Source organism: Lathamus discolor, chromosome Z (genome assembly GCF_037157495.1).
Source record: "Lathamus discolor isolate bLatDis1 chromosome Z, bLatDis1.hap1, whole genome shotgun sequence".
In the NCBI taxonomy this organism is placed as follows: Eukaryota; Metazoa; Chordata; class Aves; order Psittaciformes; family Psittacidae; genus Lathamus; species Lathamus discolor.
Window position 1 is genome coordinate 73,146,946 of NC_088909.1, and position 21,255 is coordinate 73,168,200.

At 38.1% G+C, this 21,255-nt stretch overlaps 1 protein-coding gene across 1 annotated transcript; it reads left to right on the top strand.

The window, feature by feature from the left end:
• The first annotated feature begins 2,326 nt into the window (after nt 1-2,326).
• ANXA1 (annexin A1) lies at nt 2,327-19,166 on the top strand. Its single transcript, XM_065662690.1, has 13 exons — nt 2,327-2,408; nt 5,830-5,908; nt 8,013-8,106; nt 8,933-9,027; nt 10,602-10,715; nt 11,295-11,385; nt 12,395-12,474; nt 13,432-13,488; nt 14,815-14,908; nt 15,508-15,603; nt 16,677-16,735; nt 17,292-17,414; nt 18,766-19,166. The coding sequence occupies exons 2-13, from the start codon at nt 5,843-5,845 to the stop codon at nt 18,823-18,825; spliced, it is 1,029 nt and encodes a 342-aa protein (XP_065518762.1). The 5' UTR covers nt 2,327-2,408; nt 5,830-5,842; the 3' UTR covers nt 18,826-19,166.
• Nucleotides 19,167-21,255: the final 2,089 nt, after the last annotated feature.

The following is a 21,255-nucleotide window of genomic DNA, read 5'->3' on the forward strand; positions in this document are numbered from 1 at the left end:
AGGAGGAACAGCAAAAGCAAACAGCTCCAGCAATGAGTTGTAGCACAATACTTGTCAGATCACTCTAAGAGAGGAAACACAGGCCTGAAAGACAATACGATTGAAAGAAAAAAAAACAACCCAAAAACCTACTATGATGAAAATGGGATAATAGTCCAATTATTGAGAAAGTATATTAGAAAAAAGAGTCGAGGCAGAAGAGTATCGTACTTAGTAATTGTAACACACTTTTTTCCCCACCCCATAGGCCTGCAGTAAATGATGCTGTGCTATTTTCTTTACTGAGAAAATGCTAAAAACTGATAAAGGCTGTTTGTGTGAGCATGTGTAACCCAGTTTGCTAGGTTATTTAAGCACTTCAAAAGACTCAGCTAGGTGCACCAAGGATATGAACAGATTCCCAGCTTGTCAGTATAAAAAGATTTGTATTGGCCATATTCATTAATAAACAAGGGAAACAGTCCCAGAAAAAGAGTGTAATCAGAGATTTTGGATAACATCCTTCAGCAGTGAAATAAGACTGGTAGTGTCCTACTGACATGGAGGTTAGGAGGGTGGGAGTTATCTGAACTTCATATATGATAATTAAATAAAAAAAAACCACGAAAGCAACTTGACACCTTGCTCGCCATGTCACTATCAGATGGTTTGCTCCTTCAATTATTCAGCTTACTTAAAGTATGTTAAATACCTTGGTCTAGTAACATGTCAAATGTGCAGAAGGAAACAAAAGGAAAGAACAACATGCAGGGGAAAACTGTGGCCAGAAAGTCAGGGGAGCCGGTGGCTGGGGTCTAGAATTGTGGAGGGGAGGTTCCCATGGGAGCTGGCAAGGCAGGGCCTGGCAGCCCCTCCTGTTCTACTGTCCCAGCCAAGAGCTGGGGTGCAATGGCAGGAGAGCCAGCCCTAGGCATCAGGCACCTCCCTGGGGATGGAGATAGGGATGGGATAGATCAGGGCATGAGACCACAGACAGGGATCAGCCCAGGTCCCACAGCTGGTCCCAGTCCACCTGCAAGGCAGTGGGGTGAGGGCTCAGACAGGAACCAACTGCTGGGGTTGCAGCTGAAGGCAAGTACCATGGCTGGGGAGGCCTGGCCACTGCCTCCCATAGCACTACTGAGGGCTTTCTCCTTGACTCACTGGGATGGGGACACCCTTGATGGTGCTGATCCTGAGCTTATCCCCCTGACTCACAACCAAACCCTGCTGGGGGTTATGCTTTTATGGCCCAAACAGTTTCTACAGAGCTATTTTAAACAGAGGAAGGCATAACCAATGCTGGATTTTGTATGAGGAATTATGAATATACCCTGTAAAATCACTCAGCACTCTGTCCCCCTTCCTCTTAATTTTACTAATTGCTACATTTGGGTTTCAAGGGCATGCTGCATTTCATGTGTGCTCACAAAAGACAGATTAGCCATACTTCCTCCTTCTGGAGTGTGTTGCAGCCAGTCCAGGTCAGCAGAAAGCAGGGCGAAAGCCACCTGGGAGGCCAATCTGCTAGATGCAAATCCTTTTGTTTCAGGAAATGGTATTTCTTCACCTGGCATTGTCCTCCGGGCTAATCTGAGATGTTAGTGATACACTATGTGGTGCTGTGCTGGACGTGCTCTGAAAAGTGTGTTTGGCTGGCTTGGTGAGGAACTGCTTGTAGAAAACTGCTTCTAGCAGGCTGGTGAACTCCCTTGGTCTTGTGCAAACCACTCTCACTTTGAACTTCAGCATTTAATTTGAATGTTTCAACCTGTTTCTAATTATTTAGGTGCTAGTTATTGCTCTTCTATCAAGCCTGCCACCTCCCTCAAAGTGTTTCTTAAAACAAACAAACAAACATACAAACCCAAATCCAAAACAAACAAACAAGCAAAAGGTACCAATACTAAGTTTTAGACTTGTTCCTGGGCCATTTCTATCACAGGCTTCTGTGCAGAACAACTGGAACTCAGTGAAACATGGAAGCTACATTAATTCCTCCACACTCTTTTTTCTCCCAAAGTTTCACTGAGCAAAGATACATCTTAACATATTCACTCTGAGGTAGTATCAGACATGTAAAACTGTGAGGTTTATTTTTTTCCCATTTTGATCTATGACCCTGAAAGTTTTATGGCAATTTCCTGCAGTGAGGGATGTAGCCATGGCACACTCATTTGTTGTCTCTTCCCTTCTGAAATCTGCTCCGAATTTCTCCAGCACATAGTTTTGCAATGACTTTTTTGTGTGGTTCTGTGTTTAGGGCAGCACCCAGATTCAGTTGCTGCAAAAGCAGATGGTTGCTGGGCTGCGGAAACACTCTGGTTGCTAGGTGGGGTCTCCCGCGCCAAGCTATAAAAGTGCGGAGAGCCCTCTGCACTCGTGCTACTGACTGTGCTGCCCTGAAAAGAGTATTTGGAAGGAAGAAGGTAGGTTTTTATTGTTCTTTGCTGCGGTCTGTAGATCTGACAAACTTTAAGAATCATATGCTAAATTTGTCAAGTGACTTGGTGGAATTTTCCGTGGGTTGGATTTACTGGCAAGGGAAAGATGGAAGTGGGCAGGAGGAATTCTTTCAGTTTTCAAGCATTTCATGCACATAGAAGGGCTTGGACAGCTGCTGCTTTTATTTGATAAACTTAAGTAATTGGGGAAAACCAAAAAGAAACACCTTAAAAGATTAAAAGCAAACTTATTTGGAGTTGACAGTTTCTTATGGTTTCTCTTTGCCTTTCTAGAAGGCTGCTGTAGAAATCTGTAGTGAAACGAGTTTCCTGGAAAAATAGTGTGCTTTGTGTGGAGATTTAAAGAACAAACAGCTCTTGTTACTTCAACAGCAGTTTGGTGCTTTGGGACTCTAGAGGGGTTTTTGCCTATGAAAGTGATGAAAATGAGGCAGAAAAAAACCTTTTAGAAACAAAAACAAACCCCTGCTTTTGTGACTGAGAACTTAGGAAAAGCCACGTAAGTAAGGGCTGTGACATCTGGGGTTTGTTCTGCTAAAACTTTCCACTGAATTTTCCAAGGATGAGATTGTTCTTCTCTCTGGTGTTTTCATTCGTATTCAGTAGACTTTCCACTGTAAATTAAATGCCTGTGCTAGATCTGCAGCCTGTTTTTCTGGTCAGGTGTAATGACCTTAACTTACACATCAAGGTCCTGATAACTAGGATTGGACAGTAAGCAGGATGATATATCTGATATGGTTCATGATGCGGTTAAATGAGCATGGAGAAATGGTGTCATTTAACAGACTGTAGAATAAAAGTCTAATCTGTGTTTTTAATTTTTTTTTAATAAATGTTGAGCATTTTCTCAAACCTAAAAATTTACGTATGTCTAGATCTGGGTGACTCCTCTGGGGACTGAGAATCAGACAGAAAGCAATTGCAGTAATTATTGTGAAGCAAGAGTTGGGGCTTTCAGTCTGGATGTCTGATTTTTTGTTCCAGTTTCAGTGTTGTTCATTCCAATTTGGAATGTTCTTGATCCTCTTTCCTTTTTGATTTGACATCTACACATTCAGCCTGGGAAAAGGCATGGACAATATTTTATTAAACAATTTTATTAAACTGAAATAGGTATTTTGTATGGAGTAACTAGAAGAAAGTGTAATTTTGCACGATATTTTCTGTTTGCATCACTCCACAGGCACATATATTTTTTCCTGTATACAAATGGATGTATGTGCCAAAGTTTCTCATTTAAAAAAAAATGGAGGAAAAAAGGTCAATTTTTAAGGCACAGAATGATTTTATTGCATCTCTAATTTAAATTAGGTTAGACATAAAGGTTTAGAGACTTAATAAACCTAATTCAGTGTAGGTTAGCAGCTGCCTGCTCTAGTCATCTGCAAGGGTAGCAAAATCTCTAGAGGTGGGGGAGAGCCATGGCTGTGGTGACAGGCAGAAGAAATTGAGATGTTAGCAGTTCTACCCGGAGCCAGCTCTCCCTGAGAAGTGTTACTCTATCAATCAAAACACAGTTTTGGTCCCACCTCTTGTCAAATTTGGTACTCTGTGACTAAATCTTGTTAGTTTTAAATGATTATACACTGTGAATCTATCAGTCAACTGACATTTCTATACATCTTTGCTGGTGACTCAGTACCCCTAGTATGAAGTCTTTCAAATGTTTTCATTTTGCTGCATATGGCCTTTATATGTGCTGTTATAAAATGCATCAAAACTTTAGATACCGTACACTTTATCTGGCCTCATATACTCGTTCTGTCAATACAAGAAAGGTACAGGAATCACTATAACTGTTTGATAAAATGCTGGTTTTAACAGCAACGTAAGTATGCTTCTCTGATCCTCAATAAGCAAAACACAGATAAAAGTTTGGCCTTAAAATGTATACAATATTCTGACCATTATTTACCAGCATAGGATTTGCTTTAAGTGACATACAAATGCAGATTTGAAGCAGATTCGTTTTTTTCTAGCAGCACAGGCAGGGCTGAATTTTATGCCTTAGGGCTGAGGGAGAGGCACAAAAGCGAGAGGTTTCTGGGGAAGAGGGAGTGTAGGTGACGCCTGTGTTAGAGTGAGAAGGGAAGGGAAGGGTGGAGCTGGGCTGGAGGAGGGCTGTGGGAGGAAGCTATTGCATTGTTGGCAGCTGAACGTGGAAGTGAGTTTCACAGTTTCGCTATGAGGGAAAGAAGCAGCTGGCCTGCAGCTACACTGCTTGTTCCTAAGTGTGTGCTGTTTGAAATGACTGCTCTTTGCCCTTAGTATGGGACACAGGGCAGAAGTAAGGGAAGTGTGTTTGCAGCGTAAGAAACATAATTTTTTGTATATGTATATGATCTGCATTATATGATTTGTATCATAAGACTGCAAATAGTACCTTGTCTCTTCACACTGGATTGAAAAACACTCCAGCCTACCCAGCAACATTTTCTTTAGTTTGTTATTTATACGTATTCTTTAAACCCAAGCCTTCCCTGGTGTTTGCTCTGGAAGTGTGTTAGGGGAAAAAAATGTATTTTGAGCAGACCAAAAGTACTGTATTTGATAAAACATGAATTTATTTTATCTGTTCCCTCTCTATTTCTATTAGCAAACAGAATATTCCTAACACCAAAGTTGTTATGAAGCATTTTATTCATTCATATTTGAATGTTCAATGTCAAGTCACATCACCATTAGTCTTTTTTTCTCATTCTGCATGGTATTGTATGGGAAAGCTGGACTGATTTTCATTTTGAGTGTTTAAAAGTGAAAATTACCCTTTTCCCTTCTAAAATGGGTAGTATTCTATTGTTTTGTAGAAATCAGAGGAAATATGTGAGAAATAGGGAATAGTGTAGGTGAAATTATCTAATTTTACTTGTCTTCCTTAGCAAGGGGCTGGTCAAAGAAATTACATGAGAGGGAATATCTTTTGTCTTAACACAGAAAAGCTGCAACCACAGTAAATGATCAGACAAGAATACTTGTTCACCTCTGATTTTGAACAGAATCAAATATTCAGTAAGCTAAATGAGCATAGCTGATGCTATAACTAATAGGATAAGTCAGACTTCAATTTGTTTCTGGTAACTTTCCTTTGTAAGTCAATGCTAATCCTTAGATATTGCCTAATCTAAAATTTCGTCAAGTAATTAAGGCTGTGTAGGGGTGAGCAAACAGTTGTGGAGTATTGCATCACTTGGCAAACATAAAATTACCTCCTTCCAGTAGTACAGGCCAATTGCTGCTTGGGAAACAAACCTCTGCATATCATAGTTGAAGAGAAAGGATTTTGAGAGTAGGAGACCTTGAGTGACACTGGTGCAAAAAATGGTGAAAGATAGTTTGTAACTTGATGGAAAATTGGGTTTTTATTTGGGGCATCTTTTCACAGAAACTCTGTCAACATGGCTATGGTATCAGAATTTCTGAAACAAGCATGGTTCATGGAAAACCAGGAGCAGGAATGTATTGTAAGTATTATCGCCTTCTGAGAGCATCATGCTTATTTTCAAGTACTTTCAGAACTGATTTAAAGGCATAGGCCACCAAATGTCTTTAATATACTCAAAGGGAGGAAGAACAATGTCAAAAGTCCAGCAGATTAAAGGGGAATCCAGTTTTATTGCATCATATAGTCTAATGGAATCTGATAACTTAGTAAGTCTGCTATCAGATGAAAAATTACTCTTATATGCACACATCAGTCTAGTTATCAATTCCTAGGTAGAACTAGTTGCTGTAGTGAAATTGCAATTTCCAGTGACCAATCACTGATTCACTCAAGTCTCCTCTTTAAAGTAGTAATCTGATGCATGGGCGTGTGAATGTGTGCGAACACGTTCAGGAGACATATATGAGAAAAGCAGGGACTCAGGCTGAGGTACAGGAAGCCATGAGTTGGAGCCCAGGAATGTAAAGGAGGAACTGAAGTCACTAGTATATGTCCTAGCTTTTGAGTCATTTGTCATGCTTATGGTGCAAAGAGTCATAGTATGTAATAAAACACCTCAGATGGTCAGTAGTGATATTGATTAGAAGGGAGGCTTGAGGTGAGAAATCAAGAGTTAGTGTATTAGGATGATGAGGAGTGTCTTATAATAATGAAGTTAAGATACTGAAATGACTGTCAGGAAAGGCAAAGCAGTACACTGTGAAGTCCCAGGAGGTCCAGAAAGAAGGAAATTGAACACAGGGGGAAAATTTCACTAATTTTGTAATTTTGACTCCACAGCATTTTGTGTATAAACCTTGGCTCCATCTTCCTATCCACCTTGCAGTCCCAAGGTTCTGAATCATTCTGGTTATGGTGGTTAGATTTTATTTTATTTTTTATTTCCACTAATTTGACATGGAAACCAGTATACAAAGACTAACCTGGTGTGTCTGGGAAACATGCAGCTAACTAGTCCTATTTCTCTGTTGACAGAAAGTATGGAAGACATTGCTTTAGTTTACAGTCCCTCTGCTCTCTTACTCCCTGTGTGGGGCGTTGAATATCTAGTTATTAGAAGTGTACAAAATTCAGTACAAAATGCTGTAGGCAAAACATGTATCATAAGCCACTTCTCTTGTGCTATTTAACTTTAGATGCAAAAGATTTAAAAAAAAAACCCCAACAACATTGTGAGTTGTTGAAACTGAAAAAAAGTGATTCTGGAAATGCTTAGAATCTACTGTGGTTTGGTTGGTTTGTTGGGGTATTTTTGTGGTTTGTTTTTTTTTAATGAAAAATCTCAGTATGTATCATTCCAATGTCAAGTTTCTATAAATACTTAATACAAGAATCTTGGAGCATTTTATAGCTTCTGTAAAAGAAGTAGACATGGGCTAGATTGTGCTGTGGGGTCATAGGCCCGTAGAGTAACATGATTTGTCATGTTGCTGACTTAACGGCAACCCATGCAATGTGGTGTGTAGTGGAATTCATCATCCTTAGGTATTCACAGAGCCCTCTAGACATTCATTAAGGAGTCAACTCCCTGGACTCCATCTAGGAGGACTTGCCACAGGAAGACAGTAGATAATGCCTGTGAAGAAAGTGTGGCTTACATCTCAAGTTTCAAGGAAGTTAGGTAACAGTTCCCCGCTTCCTTATAGAATTAGGTTTGAACTTTGTTCCAAGTTCTTGCATGAAAGAAGTGCTTGTAGCCTTAGATATGGGTTAGCTGAGAAATGACTTAATGTGATGCACAGTCAGTTTGTCTAAGATGAGCACAGAAATTAGTAGCAATTTACTGGCCATGCTTGTAGTATTTAATTGTGGGTTTAGAGCATTTAAAACTCAACATAATTGCTGAAAGTGACAGTTAAGAAGTATTTTACTGTGGAATCTGACTTTTAGAAATAGGTCTCCAGGTACCTTTCTGTTTAATAAAAGATGTATGAAAGGAATAGATCTAATGCATATGTATTACTGAGACTGTTTAGTTCTCTGTAGCTACAAAACTTTGTATGTTCTTTGACAGTCATAATAGGCAATCCCAAATACATGGTTTATATAGGTATGTAAAACTGCTTCTTTGGAATGAGCAGTTACAATTTTTCCTTGGTTTTTTTTTTTCCTCTTCTCTGCAGAAAAGTTCAAAAGGTGGCCCTGGAGTACAGACATACCCTAACTTTGATCCATCAGCTGATGTTGTTGCTTTGGACAGAGCTATTACTGTAAAGGGTAAGAGAAGTAAATATTTAACCTGCTACATTAGGGCTCTTAGGAAATTTTAAAAATAGCATAACACTGTAAAAAAAAAAAAAAAGAAAAAAAGAGAGGTAATGGCAAGAAGGAGGGGTGCCTCTGCTTTTAAAAGCTTGGGTATACATTAAATTGTGCTGCTTGGTGAAGAATCCCAACTCTTTGATACCCTAATGTTGTATTATAGTTTCAGGCCTTGAAACAGCTACTTGAATATGCTGAAGGAAGGACTGTAAACATTAAATTTCTAGGCAATAAAAAATACTGTAACGTACCATACCAATACTTTTCAATTTGATTTCCATAAAATCCCTGAAAAAGACAGGGGTAATGTATAGTATATGCTTATATTGTGCTTCTCTGTTTTAATGAAATTCCTATTTGGCAATTTGGCTGTACTTTGAAATATTTTTCAGTTTGTTTTACAGAGGTTAAATGAGCATGCTGCTTAATTTTATTGTATTTTTTTTTTAGTTACTCTGTAGTGTGAGTTCTGCACTCAGAACACTTAAAGAATTTCTATATGAGCTGTAGAAACATGGTTTTCTGTATTCTCTGGGAATCTATTTATTTTTCTATCTATTATTTTTCTATCTATTTTATTTTCTTCACTACCTCACTAATTGTAAGTCAGTAGATGATTACAGTTTTTCCTTTGGTTAAACTTCCGTGCGTCAAGAAATCAAACGACGACATAACACAAATAATAAAAAATATTTAAGAGTATTGTTTGGCTAAATGATGCAGTACAGACTGCTATAGTATTTCAAATATATTAGGCATTTTGTTGTTTGTTGACTCATAGGTGTGGATGAAGCCACCATCATTGACATTTTGACGAAAAGAACAAATGCTCAGCGTCAGCAGATCAAAGCTGCCTACCAGCAGGCTAAGGGAAAGGTAAAGTATATTCAAGTCAAGCTTAAATTTATATAAACAAAGAGAATGATAATTCCCTGTAACTATACTGCCAATGCTGAGCCTTTGAATACAGTGACCGCTGTTTTTAAATAAAACGAAAAAATTTGCATTCTGACTCTCCAGTTTTTTGAATGCCCTAGAGGTCTTTTAAACCGCTAAATCACCGGGAATGCAAACTTCAGTACCACCTGGGAGGCAGTCTGCTGAGAGAAAAGGAGGGATGGAGAAAGGGATTTGGAGACACCTGTCTGAATTTCAGTGCAGATATAATACTAAACAGGATAGGAAAGTTGTAGGACTGTAATACTGTTCCACAAGCATAGTAACACTGGTATGGGAGTAGGTGTAAAGGGGCAGTGTTCTTCTACCTCTGAGTGGTAAAACTGCTAGTCACTGGAACTGAGATGCTTGGAAATTACCACATGTTTCTGAAAAAAAGTTTTAATTGCTCTTAATTTTCTCTATAACAATTTTTCTCCAGTTGAACCTGAAACTTTAAATTGAAATTGCAATTGCAGAGTTGGTATACTGGAGATACTGAGCATTTCCTCCTTGGAAAGCGATTCCTTTGAGTGTAACTTTTAAAGTTAAAATTTCAAATTAATACTTGAAAAATAAAATTAGATTTTTCTAGTAAAATTAGAAAATAATCTAGTATCTCATTTAGCCTAGATTTCCTCTTTCAGTTCAGGAAACCTCACTTGTGGTTTTCACAGCCCTCTTCTCTGCTCAGAGGAAACTCCAGCCTTGCAATTCTATTCCTTAAAGAACTGAATTAAAATATAACTTCAAAGACATGATGAGACTAATGCTGTTAGATTATTAGATATGTTGGTTCCTGGCATACCGTCAAAAGCAAAACAGCCCTAACTATGGATATAGTGCTTGCTTCTGAAATGATCTCATTGGTTTAGGTACCCTGACAAAGCAGGTTAACATTCTCACTCTTACAACCACAATCTGGAAATGTATTGGCAGAGAACAAGGCTGTAACTTTTAATGTAACAAAACACACTATTTAGCATTCCCAGAGACAAGGCAAAAAAAAAAAAAAAAAAAATTAACTTTAATTTAGTTCAGATTACATTATAGCCAAAATCATAATTTTAGGACTTGCAGTTTTATGTAGAGCAAGATTACACTGTGTCCACAGAGTTTCCACTGCAGATTCTGTATCCTTCATGCAATAAATGGATGAATGAAACTGGTATCCAGATAAGAAACCCGGTCATGCTCATAGCAGCAATATACATTCACTTAAAAAAGCAAGCAGTGTATTTCAAATCTGCTTCTGATACTGTTAAAGAGCGAATATGGCTGAACTACAGTGTGTGAAAGCACTCCTTAAAGCATACTGAAAAAACCTGACACTTCAATTAACATAAAGGTTACAAATTTAAAATTTCAGTTAGGGCTTCTTAATTCTTTCTAGTAGCTAAATGAACTATGTGGACCAAGATTCATCAGAAATGAGACTAATTTCTGCAATGTAGTTGAACAGTAGCTTTTTACTATTCACTGGCTTAGTGCATTTCTTATTCTTCCTGTCACAGAGTCTGGAAGATGCCTTGAAAAAAGTTCTGAAAAGCCATTTGGAAGATGTTGTTGTGGCTCTGCTCAAAACTCCAGCTCAGTTTGATGCTGAAGAACTGAGAGCCTCTATGAAGGTGAAATAAATATGAGAAAAAACTTTTCTAAAGAGCATAAACAAGTATCAGGGCCTGTAAATGACACTGAACTTGGATTTCAAAGCTCATATATTTTCTTCATTTTAACCCCATTTTGTAAAATATATCTATACCAGTAATCCAGGTTCTGAGAAGAGCACCAGTCAATTTCCACTGAATGTCAGAGTTGGAGGAAGTATTTTTGTAAGAAGGAATACTTTCTGCCTTCTGAAAACTGATTGCTGATGTAGTAGTAGAATTGTAATGTTTACTTGTATATTTACACAAGAGAAAACAAAATGGAACAGGGATAGTTTTCTTCATAAATTTTACACCTATCTTTTATGTGCGCTGCTTGGCTCCTTTAGCACTTCTTTTGGGTAACAGTGATACTAAATGCGATAACAAATTAATTTCAAAAGAGCTGAAATAACAATATTGTATGGAAGAACAATGGTTCCAAATTTCCTGTCTTGTTTCACATGGGGCCTTCAAAGATTTTCATCTTACTTCTGTTCTTCTAAATTGTGAGTTCACTGTGTCAAATAACATTTCTGAAAATTCAATTACTTTTATCAGGGGCTTGGAACTAATGAAGATACCCTAATTGAAATTCTGGCCTCAAGAAATAACAGGGAGATCAGAGAAGTGAGCAGATACTACAAAGAAGGTAATTCAGAGCAAGAAAGAAGTATTAATGGCATAACTACAGACACATTACAGTCACAGCCCTACTTCTCAGTATAGGAATCTGAAATGACATTGTAGGAGGCAAGTAAAGCTTCACATGAAATAGAAACAGTTGCAGGGCAGAGAGGTCATACTGACTTTTTCTGATCCATGTGGATCCCAATACAGGAGGAAAAATCTCATCGTTACTGCCAGAACTGCAAATGTCTCATAGAATGGGCCATGTATTTAGATGCTTTCTAGGATGCTAGCAAAACACAGCTGCTTTTCTTCTCTTGTAACTAAGCTTTAGCTGACTTAAGGTCTCACTAGGCTTGTAAAAAATGCCTTACTGAGTTTACAACACAGATAACATTAGTGTAGGAGTAACCAGTGAACTGAACAGCAAAGATCTTTGAATAGATAACTAGAGTATAACATGGCATCTCTCATATATGTAGAGTTTATTGCAGTCAATCAATGTTGTCAAATTAAATCATGCTTTTTGAGATTATGGGCTAACTTTTCCAAGAGATTTCCACTCAAGTTGTCTCATTTAGAAGCCCAGATTAACAGTTTGCATTCTGGGGGAGAGTTCTGTGTTTGAGTTCAGTGCTTATAAGAACAATGAGAAATAAGTTTGAAACACAGATGATTCAGAAAAAGTTTAAGATTTTTTTTTTTTTTTTTTTTTTTTTTTTTTTTTTGTAATTCACAAGCAAGAGCCCAAGACAGTGCCACCCACAAGACCTTTGAGAAGTACTTTTTCAGCACATTTTGTGTTTAGCACATCTCGGGGATTAGAGGACATGTTACAGATAGAACCCTTCTCTTGAAGATGAAAGGGAAAGTAAAACTGTATTTCTAGTGGGCATATTTAAGTGGGAAATTAAGAAAAGGCTGAAAAACTCATAGAATATTTTAGGTTGGAAGGGATCTTTAAAGATCATCTAGTAAACCTAGTTGATAACTTTAAAGCAAACTATGAATACTTTATCTATTGGTTTCAGTGCTGAAGAGAGATCTGATACAAGACATTATCTCTGATACGTCTGGAGACTTTCAGAAGGCTTTGGTTGCTCTTGCCAAGGTACGCTGTGCTTAAGCCTTTTGAGTGATATCATCTGTAATAAAAAATTAATGTTGTCAGGACTATTTCAGAGAAATACATAAATAAGAATTTAGATAATGTTTATTTATTTGCATTTTTTTACTTCCGTATCTTAGATCATATAAAATTGTTCTTAAAGAAGCTATGATGAGGTTTTATCTCAAATGCATTTTTAAAACCAGTGATGCTTATTATCGCTTATAATTTATGCGTTTAAGACTTTTTTTGTGGTAACTGTCTCTAAGCACTTGAAAAAGCAGCAGGCATAATGTCATACCAATTGACTAGAAAGAGAAAAAGAAGAAAAGCTTACAATTAAAGAAATCTCTTGTGTTGCTGTTAAGATATGTTTCTAGTAGTTAGGTAGACAATGGGGCAGGCAGGGTGCTAAAATGCAGATAAAGTATTCTGTGTATTTGTGTTCAAAAGCAGATGAGTTGGCCAGTAAAAAGACCCCATTAAAATGCATAAATGATTCTGCAGTTGTTAAGTACATGTATATGAAGCCTGCACATGCGTGCAGGATTGTTTTTTGATACATCTGTATGAATAGTTTTGATTTTCAGTTTTGGTTTCAAATCAACTTGAAAGGAATCTATAGAATTTTAATCAGGGAGAAAATCACAGCTTCTAAACCTGTAAGTTCACATTAAGAAACAATACTTCCTATGGTTTTTAATGTTGGACTTCAGAAATAAGTTGCTGGTGGCCTGAAAAGTGTGAGCTCTGAATTATTTTCCTTTCCAACTCTATTTTATGATTCTATGATTACAAATAAAACTGCTTTATTGACAGAATGATTGATGTAACTGTACCTATTTTCAATTATTTATTAAATTATGTATGAGAATGGTAGGGCAGAACTATAAAATTATGAGCTCTGATAAACTGAATGATTGTGAGTACCAGTGAATTTTTATTTCTTTATGTATGTAGGCTGACCGATGTGAAGATTCTTACGTGAATGATGAGCTTGCTGACAATGATGCCAGGGTAAGATCATGCTTGGCACTCTGCAGAACTTCTTTATCTATCTAAATCTGAGATTACAGACTCTGGCTGTGAATGTTCTAGCTGAATCTTGTGGTGGCAGACCTAATAGATTTGTATTTTATGTAGCAATTTTTTCTGAGCAGATACTATTTTACAAAGTTCACTTAAGCTTCACTATCTGAAGGAAGTTAAATCTTACCCTTAATACCTACTTCAGGCGCATTTCTGCAAACCTTCTCCTAGGTCATGTAAAGCATTCAGACCGACAACTGGAGAAATTAGACACAATATTCCTTCTGTTTATGACACAGATTTACAGATGAGGCCGTATTCATGAATGTGCAGAACCATCTGCCACGCACTGAACCAGTGTGAACTTGCAGTATATTAGCTATAGTTACTGCTTTACAGTGATTAACTTTTGAAAATTACTGGGCCAATCTCACAGCCATTTTCAGAATAGTTATGAAATAAACCACTCATCTTTCTCTTATTTCTTCCACAATTAGACTGGCTATTTTTAAAATCTTGGTAAACTTTTGCAGGCTTTCCTGAGTTTTCACATACGAAAGTTTTAATCATTGTTACAGTTTAAATGTGGACTGGCTTTAAATTGGTTTATATATATAAAAAAAATCTAATCAAGAAAAAGCCATTGAGAAATACTGGCTTTATCCCTGCTACTTTAGGAGTTTAGTTTTGTCAGATACAGAAGGTCAGTAAATTAATACTTTAAGTTCAAAAGTTCAGTATGATTTCTCTTGGTTTGACGAGTGTTGTTAAATCTTCTTTGCTACTGTTTGGAGGTCTTCAATTGATACTTTTGGAGAGGTTTGAGAAGGTGAGGAAAATGAAGGAGATTTACTTGGTTCTTACTTTCCGTTAAAAAGACCAGAAACACTTGGTGCGTGGGCTTCTTCTTCACAGTTGTCCAACTAATATTAGAGATAATACTGTTTGTCTGAAGAAAGCCTACCAGTCCTAGACTTCTGTGCAGACTACAAACATATAATGGTATATGAAAAATATCTTCATTCAAGAATGTACTATATCCAAGGCAGCTAGATGATGATTGTAAAATGTCTGGAAATATGTTTTTCAGCTGCATAGTGTTCTCTTGCTTCTTATGACATAAGTGAATGATGAAGTGTTACTTAACAGATCTAGAGTTTGAGGGTTTGTAGAGTTTTGTTAGGGTTTGTGTTAAGGGCTATAGTTCATTATTGGCAAGCAGTGGCCTACATTTGTCTTGTAGCTTCAAAAGTACAGTATTCCTGCTTGAGTTTTGTTATACTGATGTAAACTTCACCACTTTATTTATGACAGGCCTTGTATGAAGCAGGAGAGAAAAGGAAAGGAACAGATACTAATGTGTTTGTTACTGTTCTTACTACAAGAAGCTACCCACATCTCCGAAGAGGTATGTTAGATGAAACTTTGTGCTTCACTCAACGGGTACTTTGATCATCGCCTGCTCAGGAAATCGGAGAAAATATGGTTTATCAAGATGTGAATCTGACTACTACAAAGTTCTCTGTAATTGAGCACATGATTGCTCTTGGAGTGCAATTGGCAGTTTGGCTCATCTTTCCGTACTAGTGATGAGCAGTATCATTTAGGTGGTTAACAAAACTCTTAAAAGTCTCACATGGCTAGTGATCACAATACCATAGGATCAGTGTGGCAGGTGTTGAATGCTCTCCCAACATAGCCTTGCTCCTCAGTTTGCCCTGGGTAGGGGGATATCACCTGTCACGGGCTTGAGGGGAGTCATTGGACCACCTCCATCCCTGCCAATGGGAACATAAACCCTCTCCTACTCCTTATGTTGATTTCACAAGTCTGTGTGGTAACACTTTTTTCACATTATGCTGGCTGAAAAAGGGAAAAAAATGCAAAAGGTGGCCTACAGTCACCTGTATGCACTGCTGAAACAGTGAGGTCAGAACATGGCAGAGGCAATGCAGGGAGAATGCTATATTTTCATTATTGTTCACTGAGTTTTCCTTCCTTATTTAGTCTTTCAAAAGTACACCAAATACAGCAAGCATGACATGAACAAAGTACTGGATTTGGAGCTGAAAGGTGATATTGAGAACTGCCTGACTGCCCTTGGTAAGTGGTTCTGCAGATTGTAACCCTACCATGTGTACTGACCATATGAAAACCTACCTTTTACTTCTGTCATACTTGCTCAGATAGGAATGCCATCTGGGCTTAACCTGCTTCATTAAGAAACGTGCTAAATAATACTTTGGATAGATCTAGCACAAACATAGATATCTGAGTTTTTTAAATTTGTCTGAACCTGATGAAACACATATCCTGATATGTAGAAAAGTCTTCCAAGGAGAACAGATGTGTCATGAACATAGGAAGACCTTTACAGAAAGTCAGTATGCCAAAAGCAGCTGCCAGAACAGGCACACAAATCCAGTAGTTTTAAACCTATCTTAAAAAAAAAAAAAAAAACCACAACAGAAAAACACAACCCAAACCCACCTATCTCCAAGTTTTGTTTTTCAAATAAATTTATAATATATGGTTATTAAAAATAGAGCAGATTTCCTTCTGCATTTTTTTCAAGAAAATATTCTTATAAGGTTTGTAGTAAAGGTGTGTATTAAGAACATTAACATTACGTTCATCATGAACACTAAGGTGAGGTAGTGATTCTCTTAGATCACTCTTATCAGTGGATCAGGGATGAAATCTGGAAGCAGACACCCATCTTGTTCTCAGCTTTTGTATCACAGTCAAATGTACTTTGGATAAAAGAATGAGTCCCGTCAGATCCTTTTTCATGTCAGAAGTCGAGGGCAAGTGTGTACTATAATTTGGTTTGCAAAACATTAAATCATAACCTCTAGCCCTCCTGCAGAAGATACAAACGCTTTCCCATTTTTCTTCGTGGATACTACATTTTTCTTAATTTTGTGGCAGGAAACTAGGCAGCACAGTCTTGTCTTTACAGTACTCTTTCCTGACTGAAATGCTTTCTGAATAAACATATGTAAGAAACTGCTACTGTTCCCATATTTTGAAGACAGGTACAAAAACATAGATAAAAAGGATATACTGGTAGGAACACTGAGACTGCTTTTAAAGTGTTTTCTTTCCAGACTTTAGCCTTTTTTTTCGCTGTTACATGCACAACAATGCGACCTTATCACATTGTTTCATTACAGTGAAGTGTGCCACAAGCAAGCCAGCTTTCTTTGCTGAAAAACTCCATTTGGCGATGAAGGTAATCTAAAGAAAAAAGTCACCTTTGTAAACATGCGGTACTTTGTAAGCTGAAAAATAACAAGCTACCTAGAACTCTGTAAGCCCTTTGCATGATTAAAAAAAAAAATCACTGCAGAAGTATATTTGGTGTATGTCTTTCTCTCTGTTTTTCCTTTTATACTTCTGAGTGTCTTTCCATAGCAGGAGCTACCTGTTTTCTGTAGTGTGTTCAGGAAGGCATTTGTCTATCCGCGCGTGTACCTTTTACTCTAGACAGTGACAGAAATCTAATTTGAACTTTTCTTGGTTTTGAAACCACCAAAATATTAGTGAAAATAGGAACGCAATTACAGATCTGGACAAGAACCTCATAGAAGCCTAATCTTTGACAAGAAATCCATGGTCCTTTTGTTAAATTTGGAAGCCTAGTTGAGTAAGGTAGCTGGTGATGCTGAAATAGTCCAGTATGCAGGTCCAGATCTGTAATTTGTTTTTTCCTATTTTTTTCCTCGTTTTTTCCTGTTTGCTGTTTTGTTTTGTTTCTAATTTTTTATTTTTTGTCTTTTTGCTAACAGGGTGCTGGGACGCGGCACAAAGATCTCATCAGAATCATGGTTTCACGCCAAGAAGTGGATATGAATGAGATCAAAGGCTATTACAAGAAGCTGTATGGCATCTCTCTCCGCCAAGCCATTATGGTAGGTGATTTTGGAAGCCCAGTAAGGGTTTTTTAACAGTTCTGCTCCTCAGTCAGCATTTCATCTCGAGTAGCTCACGGTAGCTGAGTAACTCATGTTCACAATGGTTCGCATGCTGGTAGAATGACTTCGTTTTCTGGAGTAATGTTTTTGTTACTAAAGCTGTGGCAATCTGTTAGGAGTGGTATGAGCCTCAGAATATTGTCTTAAGAGTGAAAGCCAAGAGCTGAATGGGGACTCCAGCATCCCCATGTTCCTGTACTTGAGCAGACATAAGGTACACTGGCAGGAGAGTAGAGAGGATTGCCCTATGAACTCTATGGGAGATACTTGATGCAACTCACTGTTCATTTTTGACATTTGGGGTACTCCTGAAAATACCTTGTTAAGTAGAAATTTATTTGGCCTGCTTTTTAGGTCACTTAAGTAAATGAGTTAAACTAACAAAAATATCTGCTAATGGGGGATAGACCACCTGATATATTTTCCAGAAAATTTAAATCGGTGAGGTACTAGAGGAAAACTAAACTTGCAAAGCAGCTTTGTGGAAGCTAGTTGACAACACTGAAAAACAGGAGTCTTGTTTGGAGCAGAAGCATACTCTCTACATGTATCAAAATGCTTTCTTGATTTTTAGTGGTGTCTACTACTTTTTCAGTTAGGTGCCAAAGATCACTTTTATTCTTCCTTAATAAGTATATGTGATACGTAATTTGGTATGTAATTACATACTTCATAATGTTCCAAAGTGATGATTGCATCTAAAGATCGTGAAGCATAATTTCACTATACTAAACAATTCATGTGTCTTGGCAAAGAAGATTCAAATCTGGGAAAACATGGTATGTAAGAATTACACTGCATACTTAACACATACTATTTATTTTTTTCCCCGCTGAATAAGCCATCCTATGGTGAATTGCACTGTTAACATGTGTTGTAGATACAACAATGTGTATAGCATTTTAATATTAATGAACATTGGACATCACTGGTCAAAGAAGGCTTTTTCTCTTTGTCTGGAGAAGAAAAGCTTAAGGTCCCAGGCAAACAGAAATTGTCTGTGCTTCTCTTCTTTATTTATGCTGTGAGACCCACCCAGGATATTTATTAGCCTTGTATACCTTTGCTCCACTCTGGAAATGAATGTGTTTATTTCTAGGTCATATGAATAATTTCCATGAGGGTAGTCAGTTCAGGCTCAGTCTGTGTTTAAAGTATGTGCTATCGGGTGATTATTTTATTTAGGTGAAGGACTGGAGGTAAATACATATTGAATGCTTACTGAAATTCACTTGACTTGAAACCATTATCCTAACAATTGTGGGTTTTTTTGTACTTAAATTGACAGGATGAACTCAAAGGGGATTATGAAAACGTCATGGTGGCTTTATGTGGAAATGATAACTAAGTTTCGTGTTTCTGCAATGCACTCACATCAAGTTGCTGAAGGTCTTTTTATGTCTATGTAAGGTCTTTTTATGTCTATGTAAGGTCTTTTTATGTCTATATAAAATACCGACTTTACACAGTGAGGTTTCCCTGGAATGGTACTTAATCCATATGTGTTATGTTGAAAATATGTAACCTGGAATGCATTTTTTCATTACCTTTATTCTGAATGGCATTAATAATTCATTGCCATTATTTGTCCAAAATCAAAGAATGCTCCCCACATTGTATTTGCTTGAATAATAATAAAAAGTATGAAGTTTTCATATATGCTGAGCAAATAAACTTTTGAAAAGAAAATTAACGTGTGGAACTTTGTATGTGTGTCCTTTGTCATTTTTCTGCATTTAATTTCAAGTTATCTGCATACAGTGCATGACAGAAAATCAGTAAGTATCTTAAAAAAATAATGTAGCAATATCAGGCAATGTACCTTTCCATTTTACTACAAAAAGGGTTTATGTAAGCTAGATATAAGAAAAATAACTAAAGATGACTTGTTAAAAAGAATCAGTGATATAAAAAATCATACAATATCTCTCTTGCTCTTTTTCATTTAAATTGCAGAGTAAATAAACCTGTTAAGTTGTGTTCACAGGAAAAAAAAATATATAAAAACTTCTTCATAGCCCATGTAGGACTTTTATCTTTATCTGGATAAGTTGTGTAACATTTTATGTTATCTTTAAGGTGAAAAAACCTACTATCACTGCTTCTACAGTAAATAAAGGCAGTTTAATAAAGCAAAAACGAGGGTCATACACAAAAGCAAAGAAAACCAAAGGTTTTCTTCTCTACGTTCTATCAGCAGGTGATGTCTGGCTGCTTCCCAGAAAGGGGGGCTTTGGTATGAGTAGTGGTAGTGGTTGCTCTGGAAAGCAGTGTCGTAAATAACAAATGCCTCACCTCCCTGGTTTCTCTTGGCTTTTACTGCTGAGCAGACTTCACATGGTATGGAATATCCCTTTTGTCCTGTTCAGCATCTTTGTTGGACATGGACAGTGGGATTGAGTGCGCCCTCAGCAAGTTTGCAGATGACCTTAAGCTGTGTGGTTTGCTTGATACACTGGACTGAAGGGATGGCCTCCAGAGGGACCTTGATGCACTTGAGAGGTGGGCCAATGGCCAACCTCATGAAGTTCAACCAAACCAAGTGCAAGATCCTACAGCTGGGTCGGAGCAATCACAGACACAGCTACAGGTTGGGCAGAGAAGAGATTCAGAGCAGCCCTATGGAGAAGGACTTGGGGGTGTTGGTTGATGAGATACTGAACATGAGCTGGTTTCAGTGTGTGCTTGCAGCTCAGAAAGCCAACCTTATACTGGGCTGTGTCAAAAGGAGGGTGACCAGCAGGTTGAAGGATGTGATCCTGCCCCTCTCCTCTGTTCTCGTGAGACCGCACTTGCAGTATTGTGTACAGTTCTGGTGTCCTCAACATAAAAAGGACATGGAACTGCTGGAACAAGTCGAGAGGAGGGCCACGAGGACGATCAGGGGACTGGAGCTCCTCCCGTATGAAGACAGGCTGAGAAAGTTGGGGCTGTTCAGCCTGGAGAAGAGAAGGCTGCTTGGACACCTCAGAGCAGCCTTCCAGTATCTAAGGGGACAGAAAGGATCCCAGAGAGCAACTCTTCCTCAGGAGAAAATGAACATGAGCCGGCAGTGTGCGCTTGCAGCCCAGGAAGCCAACCGTATCCTGGGCTGCATCAAAAGGAGTGTGACCAACAGGTCAAAGGTGCTGATCCTGTCCATCTACTCTGCTTTTGTGAGACCTCACCTGGAGTATTGTGTGCAGTTCTGGTGTCCTCAACATAAAAAGGACATGGAACTGTTGGAACAAGTCCAGCGGAGGGCCATGAGGATGATCAGGGAACTGGAGCACCTCCCATACGAAGACAAGATGAGAAAGTTGGGTCTGTTCACCCTGGAGAAGAGAAGGCTGCTTGGACACCTCAGAGCAGCCTTCCGATATCTGAAGGAGGCCTATAGGGATGTTGGGGAGGGACTTTTCATTAGGGACTGCAGTGACAGGACAAGGGGTAATGGGCTAAAACTTAAACAGGGGAAGTTTAGATTGGATGTAAGGAGGAAATTCTTTCCTGGTAGGGTGGTGAGGCACTGGAATGGGTTGCCCAGAGAAGCTGTGAATGCTCCATCCCTTGCAGTGTTCAAGGCCAGGTTGGACGAAGCCTTGGGTGAGATGGTTTAGTGTGAGGTGAACTGCATGATCTTAATGTCCTTTCCAACCCTAACTATTCTATGATTCTATGATTCTATGATTGTCGTGATAGGAAAAGGGGTAATAAAGGGGTAATGGGTTTAAACTTAAACAGGAATTTGAGGTTAGATATAAGGAAGAAGTTCTTTACTGTGAGGATGGAGAGGCAC